The 14,292-nt window shown below is 44.5% G+C and overlaps 1 protein-coding gene across 1 annotated transcript in view; it reads right to left on the reverse strand.

Moving 5' to 3' along the window:
• ntn4 (netrin 4) overlaps window positions 1-10,318 on the reverse strand; it is a 31,552-nt gene extending 21,234 nt beyond the window's left edge. Inside the window, exons 1-3 of the mRNA XM_033614846.2 lie at window positions 9,910-10,318; window positions 6,685-7,238; window positions 7-285 (exon numbers count right to left, since the gene is read on the reverse strand). Coding sequence (XP_033470737.1) covers window positions 7-285; window positions 6,685-7,238; window positions 9,910-9,955 — 879 coding nt within the window. The 5' untranslated portion in view covers window positions 9,956-10,318. The remainder of the gene's footprint in view (window positions 1-6; window positions 286-6,684; window positions 7,239-9,909) is intronic.
• Window positions 10,319-14,292: the final 3,974 nt, after the last annotated feature.

Genomic DNA, 14,292 nt, shown 5'->3' on the forward strand with positions numbered 1-14,292 from the left:
TCTTACCACATGGTTGGTGCGGTCTCTGATGGGCTGGTATCCCGCTGCAGGAACACACTGCTCGGCGTGTCCGTTACAGAAGCAACTTCCCTTCACTATCAGGTCGTAGATGGCGAAGTGTTGAGTGGGAAGAGCTTCGTTGGCGGAGGCGAGGTCTTTGGCCTGGCAGGGACATGGCTGCTGCTTCAGCAGTCGGATTCGGATGTTGGTCACCCTCAGCTGCTGCTGGCCCTCCGCCCCGAATGGATCCAAGGATTCCCACTTTGGGAGAGTGCGGTAGATCACCTGTTGATCAGAGATAGAGAGAGATCTGCTGTAGTATTTCAAATTGTGTTACCTTCTGATATTTACGGGCAAAAGTTCCCATGGGTAGTTTGTGCTAATTTTCCAGGCAGCAAAAGAGACGTCAGAAGCCTGCAATCTGAATAAACATCACCTCTGTTAGCCTCTGTTAACAAAGACAGACTTGTAGTTTTACTTGGCTTATTGTGATCTCAGGAAACTCAATAAATTTTTGAGACATGTCATTTTAACACCTGCCTGGAGAAACATGGCACTCACTGCCTGTTTTTTCAAAGAGGAAATTGGGACAAATTTCTTCAAAATTTGGCTGTGCAGTTGCAAATCTGTGCAGTCCATTATGTTTGTAAGTTTGAAGATCGGTCCATGTTTAAGTTGCCAGACTGAATTGATCTCAGGCCCACCCACATGAATGGCTAGGACCCTGAAAAGGTCCAGTGAATGGGCCCTCCCTGAATCCCAGCTTATGGTCTGACACCTGGTCGCTACCTTTTTATTAAGTCCCATCTTCACCTGCATGCTGTGCCCAGAAACGTCTTGACAGCAGCGAAATAAGGAGAAAATAGGAAAATACAGGCAGAGAGCAGAGTGCAGAGAACAAAAGAGAAGATGGACGCTGTTCTTTCTTGCAGCCTCACTTCATGATTTACAGGCAGTAGACGGGAGTATTCAGCAGCACAATCAGGTTCATTGATGCTACTCATGTCACTACATCTATCATGTTAACGGGGGGTTTGTTTTGGTATCATTGTGCACTAAACTATGACCTCACACCTCCCCATCATTGACTACATCCTCACGTGACCATGAGGGTGCTGGGTGTCCTTAACTGAGTGCACACAGTCTTTCTCCCCCTCACTCTCCCTCCCTGTCTGGTCCCTGGACATCCTTCAAATCGAAGATCCCTTTATAGGCTGCCATCGCCATAGCTACTGCTGCCAATAGCAACCAACACCGCTGCTGTTGTCGGGGTGAAAATGTTGCCCAGGCCCTTGCTGTGAAAGAAATGTGTGTGTTTGTAGTGTGTCTCTATACAAAGTGTGTGTTGTTGTCGTTGGCTGTCATTGATATCATTGGACGAGTGTGTGTTTATGTGAGTCTGTTTTCTTTGGTTGAAGTGAGATGCAAGCAGAAAGACCCCATGTGGCTCCCTCATTGGCTGGATGACTGGCCGAGAGTGTGATGGGAGGAGCACTATTAATTTCCCTGTTGTTGGAAAAGGTCGCGGGGTCACGGCATTGTGGTCCACAATTAAGAGAACACGACAAATAGGATGAGGGGCGCCGGTCCGCAGGAGACCACGGAGAGCAGGGCCAGACAAAGACAGGGACGGAGATCCAGCTTCACATAACTCAGGGCTGCACAAAAGGGCCGCGACAGCCCGGTGACACCACAGCAACACCAGCACACACACACAACCACACTGGCATGCACATAGACATGAGTGTCGAGGCTTCCTTTACACTACACAAATTCCACACAAGGCCATCGTGGAGCTTTTACTACACAATGACGTCTCGTAGTTTTCCTTTGAATGTGGAGACAAAATATTAGTGTTCACAAATACGCTGATGAGACCCAGGTTTATGTTAATCTGAACCCTCAATGAATGAAAGTCTCGCTAAGACTCCTTAATGGGTTTTATGGGAATCCAGGAATTTTCTCTGTGTTTATTTATGTTTTTCTAAATTTAACAATATGACAAAATCCTGTGGAAAATGGCAAACTGCTGTTTAACTTTCTTGCTTTTTAAACAATTTTAAAAGACAACAGTGCACATTCAACTTCTTATCGACATTATTGTTGGCATTTTCACTTTCCTCAATTATTTGAACTCATTGTCTGAGTTGCAAGAAGATGTCATTAATTGTAAACTACAGTAAAAAGTGTTCTCTTGCAGCAGAAAAAATACTTTGAATGACTGTGCATCTCTTGCACGGGTGAGACGAGTCATGGTGTGGTGGAGTTTCTTAACCACTGATGCCACTATTGAGCAATGTTTTAACCACAGACTGGATAAAATGATGAATGTAGCTAGTGTGGCGTCACCCATTGGTTTGTGAACTCTGAAGTTTCAAATTCAGCATTTCTGTTGTCGCCATCTTGATTTTTTAGAGCCAGAAATTACCATAAATGATGAGAGGGTGGAGCTGCGGAGTAGTGAAGGACGGATGTGACTCATATACCTTTTTTCCACCAAAATAAGTGAATGTAAGTGGGGGTTTTTTTTACAAGTGGGGAAACCTGTTAAAAATAAGTCATAGACTCCTTTCTCTTTGCCAGATGACCAGGGTTGTATTCAGCTGCAGCGGATGAGTATCCCCTTCTGGGTTTTTTTCTGGTGTGTCAAGTTCAACATCACGGATGGTCTGGTTTCCACTACATCAATGAAGAGCCTACGCCAAAGGTATGGCGTCGATTTGACGCAGAAGTATAAATCCTGCATTAGACTGTGGTGATGCCGCACAAAGTTAGCTACAGAGACGAAAATCATTTTTTTGTACCAGGTTGTAAACATGTTTATTTCTATTGTAAAGCTGATTATTTTAACATTGGGGTCTGTGGGGATTGACTTGTTTCTGGAGCCAGCCTCACGCAGCCATTCAAAGAACTGCTGTTTTTGGCACTTCCGCGTTGGCTTCATTACTCAGCCCCGGAGGTTGCTGCTTGTTTTAAAATAACGGGTCCTCGATTTTTTTTTTTTATCTCAAACTCTATTTGTACTTTCGAACAAGGACACAGTGCACATGTACAGGCACGCAACGCATATTCTTTTTCACGCTCTTTCATGAATCCACGGTTGTTGGTGGTAACATGCATAAAAACGAAGCAATGTCCCAACAAACCACAGTAAAAAATAGGAGTCATAGATGGCCAACTGTGATAAACGATGCCGTTTTCAAAATACTTTGCAAATGTTTATGGAAACAGGAAACGCATTCATCGGGTTTGTTGGGCCTCGGGGATACACGCTGTGTTTTGGTGAGAAACACAGACTGTAAACATTCATACTGGCATCTGTTTACAAGACAACTCCACAGGGAGCCTTTGACTTTAATTGAATTTACAAATGCAGAAGAAAATGTTTTAAGCTTTCACTGTCACTGCTGTGTCTCTGAGAACCTTTGCTCTTTGGAAGCCACCAGTCAATATAAACATGGAGGTCAAAAAGCCACTTTAACCACATTTAAACTTTGTCCACCTGCGTCCTGAGGCAGTGGGTTCACTGTAGGCCATGTGTCCACTTGAGGCTGAAAAAATAAAAAGTAAGTCCGGCTTAAACAGGCGTAATTCCATCAAAGCACTGTGAACTGTAATCTGGTAAACAGGCACAATGGGCATTGATGGAAGGAGAAAGACAGAGAGAGGGAAACAGAGAGGGGGGATGGGTGTCTAGCCAACAGTACCAACATCCATCAGAGCAACGGCACTTCCTTCCCAGCAGACAGACGGAGAGCCGACTGTATGTGTTTATCTGAAAGGGCACGGCAAGTGTGTGTGTGTGTGTGTGTGTGTTCGAGGAACTGTGGAAAAGAGAAAGGATATGTGTGTTGGCTGGTCTGCCTCGCTCTCTTCCCTAAGGAGGTCAGTCTCTACAACAAACACTCACATTCTTCCAGCCCAGCTGACCTCATAAATAAGACAAGAAAACCCAGCTCACACACACACACACACACACACACACGATTTTTTCCCACATTACAGGTGAACACAGAGAGCTTTCAGTGCAAGAGATGACATGCTTTTTATGTTTGCTGTGGGAGAAAGAAGATAGGCAGAAAGCTGAGAATACCTGCCACCTGTTCACCTAAGCCAACAGTAATTCATACCACGCTGCTCACACTGAAAATGATCATGAGGCTGCAACTAAAAACGTATTTTTCTTCACTGTTTAATGTGTCAATTACTCTTTTATAGGGATGTTAACTATTATCCGTTTAGCCATTAACTGACAATAAGAATTTGGACCGATTAATACTATCAGTTAAACAGTTACACATAATATACTGGCGCTGCTGGGGAGATGACTACACGGGAGAGTGTGCTGCTGCCCAGGCTGGAGTTGTATGACATTGCTGACCACAGCAAGAAGAAACTAATGACCCAGAGGCAGAGGTGGACACCTATATGAGAGACAATGCCCCCCCTCAACAGATATTAATCCTCTTCACTTTTAGAAAGGATCAGCAAACTTTATGTTGATGCCATTACACCCAATAGTCAGTTCAGCATCTGTCTGGTTAGCATGAGCTAACACAGCGGCAACATCTAACATCCAACAAACTGTTCCAACTAATTTGTGATGATGTCTCCTCTGTCGTTAAAGCCCTTTGTTAGCCCTGTCACCATGTGTGTGCAGGGCGGGTGGACTATATGCCAGTGGTTTCCAACTGGTCCAGTCACAAGGTCCAGATTTCGCCTAAGTCATTAGTTCAAGGTCCACACAGTATGAGACATTTAGTGTCATACTTGCGTTTAGCCATGTCTTTGAGCTAGTTTGCTGTCTTTGATAAGTAGCTATCCATTGGTCGCTCACTCTACAGCAGGAAACAACACGATTTACAGAGAGAGCAGAGCAAGGAGGCGCTGAGCGATGCATTGCACTACACACACCTCTACAATGAAACAAGAGTGTCGGCTATCAGTCTCAAAAAATATTCTGAATTAGCATCCCTACTTCTTCAATTAATTGTTGAGTGTATGTTATGCTGACATGTCCATTTACAAGCATGATGTCAACCTTTAGGTTAACTGGTGACTCTAAATTGTCCGTAGGTGTGAATATGAGTGTGAATGGGTGTCTGTCTCTATGTGTCAGCCCTGTGATAGTCTGGTGACCTGTCCAGGGTGAACCCCGCCTCTTGCCCACGGTCAGCTGGGATAGGCTCCAGCCCCCTGAGACCCCCAGCAGCATATACGGTTACAGAAAACTAACTAAGCAAACTACATCTGCTGATGAAGGCCACAAGATGCAGCTAAAACCTCCTAGTAGCTAGCACCTATGTTTTGTCAATTAAAGGTCAATAATAGCTTAAAACTAAATTGGAGGTGAACCTGAATAGATGCATGTCCGGAGAAATTATGTATATTAATGGAGGTGCATATTAATGCTTATAGACACTGTATTTTCTCATGAAACACAGAGGAGCTGAGGCACTAAAGCCCTAAAGCACCAACCCATAATACAACACAGTACAAGGCTTTGTTTTCATCACCTTGTGCAGGTCACAGATTGTTTAACTGTCATCACAGGTGACGTACATTCACAGTGAAAACACACAGTAGCAGAGAGAGTGCATACAGCTGAGCAGCAGCAGCTGCTGCTGGGCTGTCAGAGCGCTACTTGACCTCCTTTAACCTCTGGGTCATCAGTTAAGGGGTGAGAGGTTGAAGGTCATGCTCCCAGCACAGGTGGCTGAGACATGCGGAAACCAATATGTGAAGCAGTGTCAGAGAAAAACAGAAGAGAGAAGAAGCTGCTGTTTTTCACACCTTCATGCACAAAAGATGGAGAAAAAAAAACATGTAAGCAACAGAGTCATATTTCTTTGTTTCATTCTTACACACTCGTGCGAACAAACCAAGAAATCTTGAACACAGCAGGAGCACATAGAGAGAGATTTATGATACAGCAGCAGAATAAAGGCCATAACAGGTGAATACTTGGAAGAAGTCGTAGCAGTGAGAGCCCGTCAAAGAGGGCGTAAACACACATTACATATGAGAGCACTGCAGGGAGTCGAGAGCAGCACCACGCTCGGCATGCGCCTCCACACACATCTGCAGAGCAGCTCCCGACACACACTGCTTCAATTAAACATCAATGGACTTCAGGAAGCCCTCTCGTGCTACAGTCAAAGTACGCCTATTAAACACTCAATCATGCACGCACACACACACACACACACTCACAGAGCCTCCCACACCTGGCTGAGCTCTGCTTTCATTCTGCTCAGTCGTATGACTGTATGACTCTCGCATGTTGCGTGACTTGCAGCAGACAGGACTGAATTTGTTCCAGTAGGAGGGGTAATGATGCACTTAAAACCCTTTCTTTAGAAAAACACGAGCGTGTGACTGTAGCAGAGTTTACCTGTCACACACGGCATGTGTGATGTGATATAATTAGCAATTCATTCATAGAGGAAGACAAAGCTGAGCAGGAAACTCTCCGTCACCCCCCCTCCAGCGTTTCACTGCAGGTGTGTATTCGCCCTCCTCTCCACCTGCGTCAACCTGCTCTCTGAGCAATCTGACTGTGTTTGGGTTGAGAGAAATAGTGCCATCTAGTTTGATGCAGGAACACAGTGCAACTTTAACCTGAGCTCAGACACATTTTAAGGACTGATGTATAAGGTATGAGACAAACCCTGCCCTCCTCACCTCTCCACGGTTGCAGGGATAAGCCTCCGAGTATTTGGAGGTGCAGGTGGCCCCGTCCCGACCCACGCCTGTCTTTCCCTCCTCCATCCCAAAGGCGGCGCTGCAGTTGCTGGCATAGTACTGCAGCATCTTCCACGTTCTCCCAAAATCCTGCGACCGCTCCAGCGTCATGGCGGCAGGCCTCGGCGAACGAAACACTACGATGAGATGTGTGAAGTAGAACTCGGCCTCCAGGTCCAGTTGCACCGTCTCAGACTCCACTCCCTCAGCCGACTGCCACCAGGTGTTGGGGTGACGGAAGGAGGAGTCGGACATGGCTCCAGCCAGGTGGGACAGGAGAGGCAGGCCGGCGTTGCATTTGGCGCACTTGGCAGCGTTGCAGGCCAGGTTGGAGTTGGGGTCAGAGTAGGAGCAGTAGAGCTCAGTGCCGTTGTTTCCGCAGACAGTCTGCGTCAGGACACGGCGACCCAGGGCTAAGTTACCCATGCGGGGGTTGCAGGCCCGGCTCTCACAGCGAGGGGCCACACCTGCTCGAAACACCTCCGCCGGCAGACCTGCATGGATGGAGAGAAAACAGAGTTTACATGTGTACCTGGCAAATAAGGGCTGTGGTGACATAACACAAGAAGAAAAGGGTGAAAACAAATGGGTCAGGTAGGTGTGGTACCTCAGTTTAAAGGGTTAGTTCACCCAAATCACACACCTCTAGTTCTCAATCATGAAGATAGTATTTGTGCACATTTTGAGATTTCTTTCTTTCACCATTATACAATAGAGGGGAATAAAATATAACTTTAACACAGAACTCAGGCACTAAAATAGCGCAAAAACCTGGTAAGATCAAGGATGGATGAAGAGAAAGGTGTGTGGATGCAATACCTACTTGGTTTCTCAAGATTATCCACAGACCTTGTTGTGAGCAGTTTGATGTAGTAAGTATTTTCTTTCTACTGACTACACCTGCCAACCAAATTAACGCGCAGAAGGAAGCGTACATCTACTCATGGACGAAAGACTTGTGATGTAACATAAATTGTGTCCTCTTTGACTGAGCTGTAATGTTAGTTAGCTCAGTGCTGCTAGGTGAGCTAGCAGTAGATGCACACGTCCTTCTGCGTGGTGATACGGTTGACAGGTGTACTTTGGCAGAAAGAAAATAGCAGTTTGATGTACGAACTATTTTCTTTCTTCCAAACTACACCCACCAACTGTATTACCATGCAGAAGGAAGTGTGTGTCAACTGCTATTTGACCTAGCACCACTGAGCTAGCTAATGTCAGCACCATTAATGCTTAGCCTACATCTCCCTCTGTCACAAGCTTCTCGTCCATGAGTAGATGTACACTTCCTTCTGCGCGGTGATACGGTTGGTGGCTCTAGTTCTGTGCTCAAACTGCCAAAAAAAATACATTTGAAAAACTCAACAGCAATGTCTCTTTCCAAAAAAACCCGCATATGAGAGGCTTATGTTGGCAACAGCGCAAGATAAAAACATTAATAGTGCTTTTTCTCAGCAGACATTTTGACTTGTCATAGTCGGAGAAGCACAGGTGTATTTATTACTATTAATGATGGCTGCATTACACTTAAAATGTCTGCTGTGAAAAAGGTCTTTGGCATTCTCTTCAGCTGAGCTCTAGCATTAGTTAGCTCAGAGGTGCTAGGTAAGCTAGCAGTAGATGCACGCTTCCTTCTGTGCAGTGATACGGTTGGCTATTCAAAGACCCATTAACCTCAGGATGAGGGAGTGTTCTGAAAGCTACCTCATTTAGGGCTCATTATCACAGTTTACGTCTTGCGCTGTCACAAGCTACTCGTCCATGAGTAGATGCACGCTTCCTTCTGTGTGGTGATACAATTGGTGGGTGTAGTTCAGTAGAAAGAAAATAGTTCCTACATGAAACTGCTCACAAGAAGGTCTGTGGATTATCTTGAGTAACCAGGTCATGATTTATGGAAAGAGACATTGATGTTGAGTTTTTCAAATGTATTTTTTGGCACTTTGAGCACCACAAGCTGAGTGCCATCTAGTTCCATTATAGTGGAGAGAAGGCAGACATCTCTACGGCTGATATCTCCAACACTCTGCAACTGATAAACAGCACTACAGGTGAGAAGGAAAATATGTATTTTTGATTTTGGGGGTGATCTGTCCCTTTAAGTAACAGGAATGTCTCCTTGGTCACCATTCAGTGCCCCTAGAAATGTGAAACTTCCTAAGCAGGTTTAGAGGTTTAGTGAACAAGCACACCTGAATCTGACTAACACAGTATGTTTAAGAGTGAACGGGCGAGCTGAGACTAAGAGTGACTCAGTGTGTGTGTGTGTGTGTGTGTACACAAGTCAAGTGATGTACCACAATCGGAAATCTTATGCAAAAGGGATAATAGAGGCATTGTGCACCTGCCTGCCACAGACTGCAGCCAGCGTGGACTCTTAACACAGATAGAGTTTGGCAGCTCAGGGAGGATGAGCAGCATTCAGACGCCTTCCAGACGCTTCGCACACCCCCCAAGGGCCACAGTGTCATCTTCCAGCCTGGATTTATTATCCAAAACCTGGAGCTCACGTTGTTTTTCATGTCAGCGGCTTCGCAGATAGACTCATATTAAACCTTGGGGCTTGGATTGGTGCAGTTTTGCACTGAGGGACCTTTCCTAGGGGGACGTTCTTTGTTAGATTGGTTCATGCTGAATTACATAACTGTCTGTATATGGGGAGGTCAAGGGGGGGGGGGGGGGGGGGGGGGGCTTTAAACTGAATAATCATTTGTTTTGTGCTCATTAATAGGATATAAAGTAATGAATACGAGTGAAACATGTTAAAAGAAGCTATATTTAATTCTAAAAGAGCTTGGATATACATAATTTGGAGGCTATAAGATAAATCACAACTGTTGTGTTTTTAATACCAAACTTCCATTCAAATCTGTGGCAATTAAAAACAATGAAGTTCAATCACATCCACTACAGTTACTAAACTCCAGTTTCCATATTGACCTCTATGACACACGTAATTTGGTTTATGATGTTGAATCATATCCTAACTTTTAATACATGTGGGTTTATGTGTTTATAAATGCTGTGTTGAAACTATTTCAGTGAAATATTAAATTGCCTAAAAACCCAATGGAGTTCTGCACTGCTGAGCAGCACCAGCACATTGTTGCACCAAGTGACAATAACTCTGACAACAGGATGTTTGATGGAAAAATAACCACTTACCTGCGTCTGACAACACGGCCAGGCTGATCACAAGCAAAATCAACATGTCTCCTTATTAAAGGAATAATCCGAAATATGTGAGAAGAGGCAGACAATCCGCAGGAGTTATTCAGACATCAAGTATGCAAAGATCTCATCCACGGTGGCGAAGACAAGTGCGTAGCTTCAGATCCAGTGTGGACTTTCCCTCTCACTCAGCTGCGATCCAATAAGCCGATAATAGGTGGAGAGGAAACAACATGATCCCGGACGGTGCGTGATGTCCCGCTGACAGATGAAGTGATCGGCTCTGCCCGGCTCGTCTGCTGCTGCTGCTGCTGCTGCTGCTCCGGGACCTGCAGCGTGTTTCATTTCCCCACAGTGAGCTCCCGCTGCCCGCTCTGCCCCGCAGATCTGTGTCTGAGGAGCGCACAGAGGCTGTGTAATGACAGCAGCAGCTCCGCCTCTCCTCCTCATTTCGCCCCTCATTTAAAGGAACATTCCAGTTTGTGTGCAGCGCTGGACATGGACAGAGCCCACAACCTCCTGCTCCAACATGGGGGTCCAAGAGGGACCTCCAGAGGGCTTTGTGAGGAGTCCAGGGAGTCCAGCAGGATACTGATTAAAGGTGTTTAATGAGAGGTTAGACTTCCTCCAACATTGCAGACAGACCACAAAACCTCCCTGGCAGTGATAAGAGGCAATACTACATTATAAAAATCTCCACTACAAGTCAAAGTCATGTATTTAAAGTGTGTTTTAAAGGAACATAAGTATAGTAACAAATGTTGCTCACTTTAAGGGACAGTTCACTACAAATTCAAAATAGCAACACAATTCTCACTCCGACCTCGTCACAAATCGACGTTTGGCCATGGATTTTCCACATCCACATACAACATGAAAGGTACCCTGGGTGTGTTGCTGACATTCTGGGACACCGTGTCAAGTTCTGCCTGTTACTTACATTGTCTTCTTTCAAAATAAACTTATGTTTTCTCAGGTAATTTAACAATTACATACAGTCTCTTTCAAAATAAAAGCACTACATCAGTACAACAAAAACTCGTGGTTGGGTTTAGGAAATAAGAACAGGGTTTGGCTTTAGAATCTTACGGGACACAAACACCACTCTCTCAGGTGACAGTCGGTGTTTGTTGGACTCGTCCGCCCCGCTTGGACGTCCGCCACCTTAACTTTCGTCCTTTTCCCACTATGTTTCCCCCTGACGCCACTGGACACTGTTGAACTATAATGGCAACAGAATCATATACGCATATCATATCTTGCCGACATTAAAGGACGCCTTTTTCGTTGGTGTCTGACGCCACAAGTCACTGCCCAAGCGCCGGATTTCGACGACTTCGGATTGAGACTGTGCTCAAAATACATATGTTTACTCTTGGTGCTATTTATCATGTTGTGTTCACATCAAATGCAATGCAAATTTTCACGTTGCGTTACTTGTGTGAGTTTGAACACTAGAATATTTTGTGTGGACTAACTTTATACACACGGCGTCATACATCCCCAGAGGATCTCAGTGCTGATTGGCTATCGCGGCGCAAATTGGTCGCTGAAGTTCAGAATTTTCAACTTACGCAATAAGCAAATGATGCGAAATGGCACTACTTGCTTCATTCATGCCACTTAATTCAAATATTGCATGTAATTTGTGTCGTGTCCATCATGCCGCCTAGTGGGAATTTGCATCTAATCGCATTTTTACACTGACCTTACATGGATTTTACTCATGCGAATTGTTTTGTTTTTTGAACACAACATCAGTTGTTGCAGAGTGTAGTTCCTTCATGAAACTGCTCACCACAAGGTCTGTGGATTATCTTGAGTAACCGGGTCATGATTTCTGGAAAGAGACATTGTATGTGACAGGTACGTAAGAACTCTTGTCTTTCTACTAAACTATACCCGTCACCGTGCTGAAGGAAGTGTGCATCTACTGCCAGCTCACTTAGCACCACTGAGCTAGCTAACATTACAGCTCAGTCAAGGAGGACGCCATTAATGTTTACATCTTGCGCTGTCACAAGCCTCTTGTCCATAGTAGATGCACACTTCCTTCTGCACAGTGGTACAGTTATTGAGTGTAGTTCAGTAGAAAGAAAATAGTTCCTACATGAAACTGCTCACAATAAGGTCTGTGGATTATCTTGAGTAACCAGGTCTTGATTTCTGAAAAGAGACATTGATGTTGAGTTTTTCAAATGTATTTTTTTGGCACTTTAAGCACCACAAGCTGAGTGCCATCTAGTTCCATTATACTGGAGAGAGAGCAGACATCTCTACGGCTGATATCTCCAACACTCTGCAACTCACACCAAAACTATCTAGACTGATAAACAGCACTACAGGTAAGAGGAGAAATATGTATTTTTGATTTTGGTGTGAACTGTCCCTTTAAATTACATACTTTAATGCTGTTGCTGGACAAAGTGGAGCTAATTTTAACAGTAATACTTTATGAACTGATCAAGTAAAGTACAAACACACTCAAATGGTACTTATTGGAGTAAATGTATCTAGTTACTTTCCACAACTGTAAAAGTATTAGGATTGAAAGTTAAAGTACTCATTATGCAGAATGGCTCTTTAAAGAATGCATTAATGTACTATAATGTTGGTAGACGTGGAGTTAATTTTAATTACTTCATATACTGGTGAGTGCTTAATCTATAAATATATGTATCATAATTTATTAATATTTTGCATCAATAATGTGAATCTGCAAAGTAAAGAAAGCTATAAAACAAATGTTACCAGCAAAAGTTCTGCAGAGAAATCCCCCCCTGTGAGTGATACATTACATTATTATTAATGATGCATGAATGTGTGAGCAGCATATTAATGTTAATGTTGCAACTGCATGCTTAATTTGCTAGTTAATCTAACATTTTATAAACTGCCTCAATGTTTCTGTGTGTAATAAGTTAATCAGTGTGACGGTGAGTGACTGTAGCTGTTTAATAAATGTAGTGGAGACAAAAAACTTCATTAAACCATATAAACATTCGAGTATTTTCCACCTCTATCGTAAAAGCACCAGATGTCCCTGCCATGAGAGCGTGTGGGACCCCCTGTACCGACCACGTGGAGTCTGATGAAAAGCTGATGTGGGGCGTAAATGAGTGTTCATATCCACATTTCTCACTAATTGGCTTTGGATGGAGGGAGCGCACACAAAGTGATGCTGCTGATGCACTTCAGATTACACCCATCGGTTGCTCGGCTGCGGCCTTTGTTGACAACATTGTTGCCGTCCTTAGAAAACCAGTGAAATATGCAAACCCAATAAATGAAAAGCTTTTTAATTCCAGTTCTGCTCTCCACATGGCCATCTGCTCCCAACAATGGCTGCTCAACAGCCCATAAACAGGAGACAGAGGCAGGATGAAGACGTTCACGTATGAAACATGAAGCTACCACAGCTTGGATTATGGTCGTGACACACTTCAGTTTGTGTTCCAGCCTGCATGAACAACAGGAGACGGGCCTGTGCAGGCTGCAGTGTGCCCCCCTGTGCTCAGTGATGGTACAAAAAAAATGATGTTGGAAAACTGTTCTTTCCGCTCCGGCCCATTCGGGTCAAGCTCCACTGAACACAGCATGGCTTTGGCTTCTCTGTCTGCTGTGTAATCGGACCATGACCTGCTTTCTGTGCTTCTGAACCGTGGCCAATAAGCAGTGAGCCAAATGAAACTATCTCACCTGTTCACTTTGTTCTGTCTGTCCAGCTGCAGTCATCGCTCCTGATCTCTCTTTTTTTTTTTTTTTTTAGAAATGTTTTTGGGCATTTTTGCCTTTAATGGATAGGCTAGCCAAGTATGAAAGGGGGAGAGAGAGAGAGGGGATGACATGCAGCAAAGGGCCACAGGCTGGACTCGAACAACGGCAACAGCCATGTACAAGGGGCACCTGCTCTATCCACTAATCCACCGACACCCTGCTCCTGATCTCTGTGAGGAAGAAAACTCTCAGAGGTTTAAACTCCCTGTTTCCAGTCTTTATGCTAAGCTAAGCTAATCAGCTGCTGGCCGTAGCTTCATATAGCAGACAGACATGAGTGTGGTATCGGTGGTTTGTGAGTCCAATGCTTCACACTTCCTGTAGCTCGTCCACTCCACAGGCCCGTTCACTGTTAACTTCTGTCTCCCAGCTCTCCTCTGCAGACTTCAAAGAGCTGGTCACCATCAGACTGGAATGATCCGACTGGCTTCTTCCTTCTAATGATGATACCAACAAGTGAAAGGCTGCGGCAGGAAAAGTTTCACAGATTGTAGAGTTAATAATTTAGACTCACACAGAGCTACAAAGGCTGCCCCCCCCCCTCAAGCAGGAGTGTATTGAGAAATGTTTGAATGGTCTCTTTGAGGTTCATTTGTGTCT

The sequence above is a fragment of the Epinephelus lanceolatus genome, chromosome 23 (assembly GCF_041903045.1).
Source record: "Epinephelus lanceolatus isolate andai-2023 chromosome 23, ASM4190304v1, whole genome shotgun sequence".
NCBI classification, from domain to species: domain Eukaryota; kingdom Metazoa; phylum Chordata; class Actinopteri; order Perciformes; family Serranidae; genus Epinephelus; species Epinephelus lanceolatus.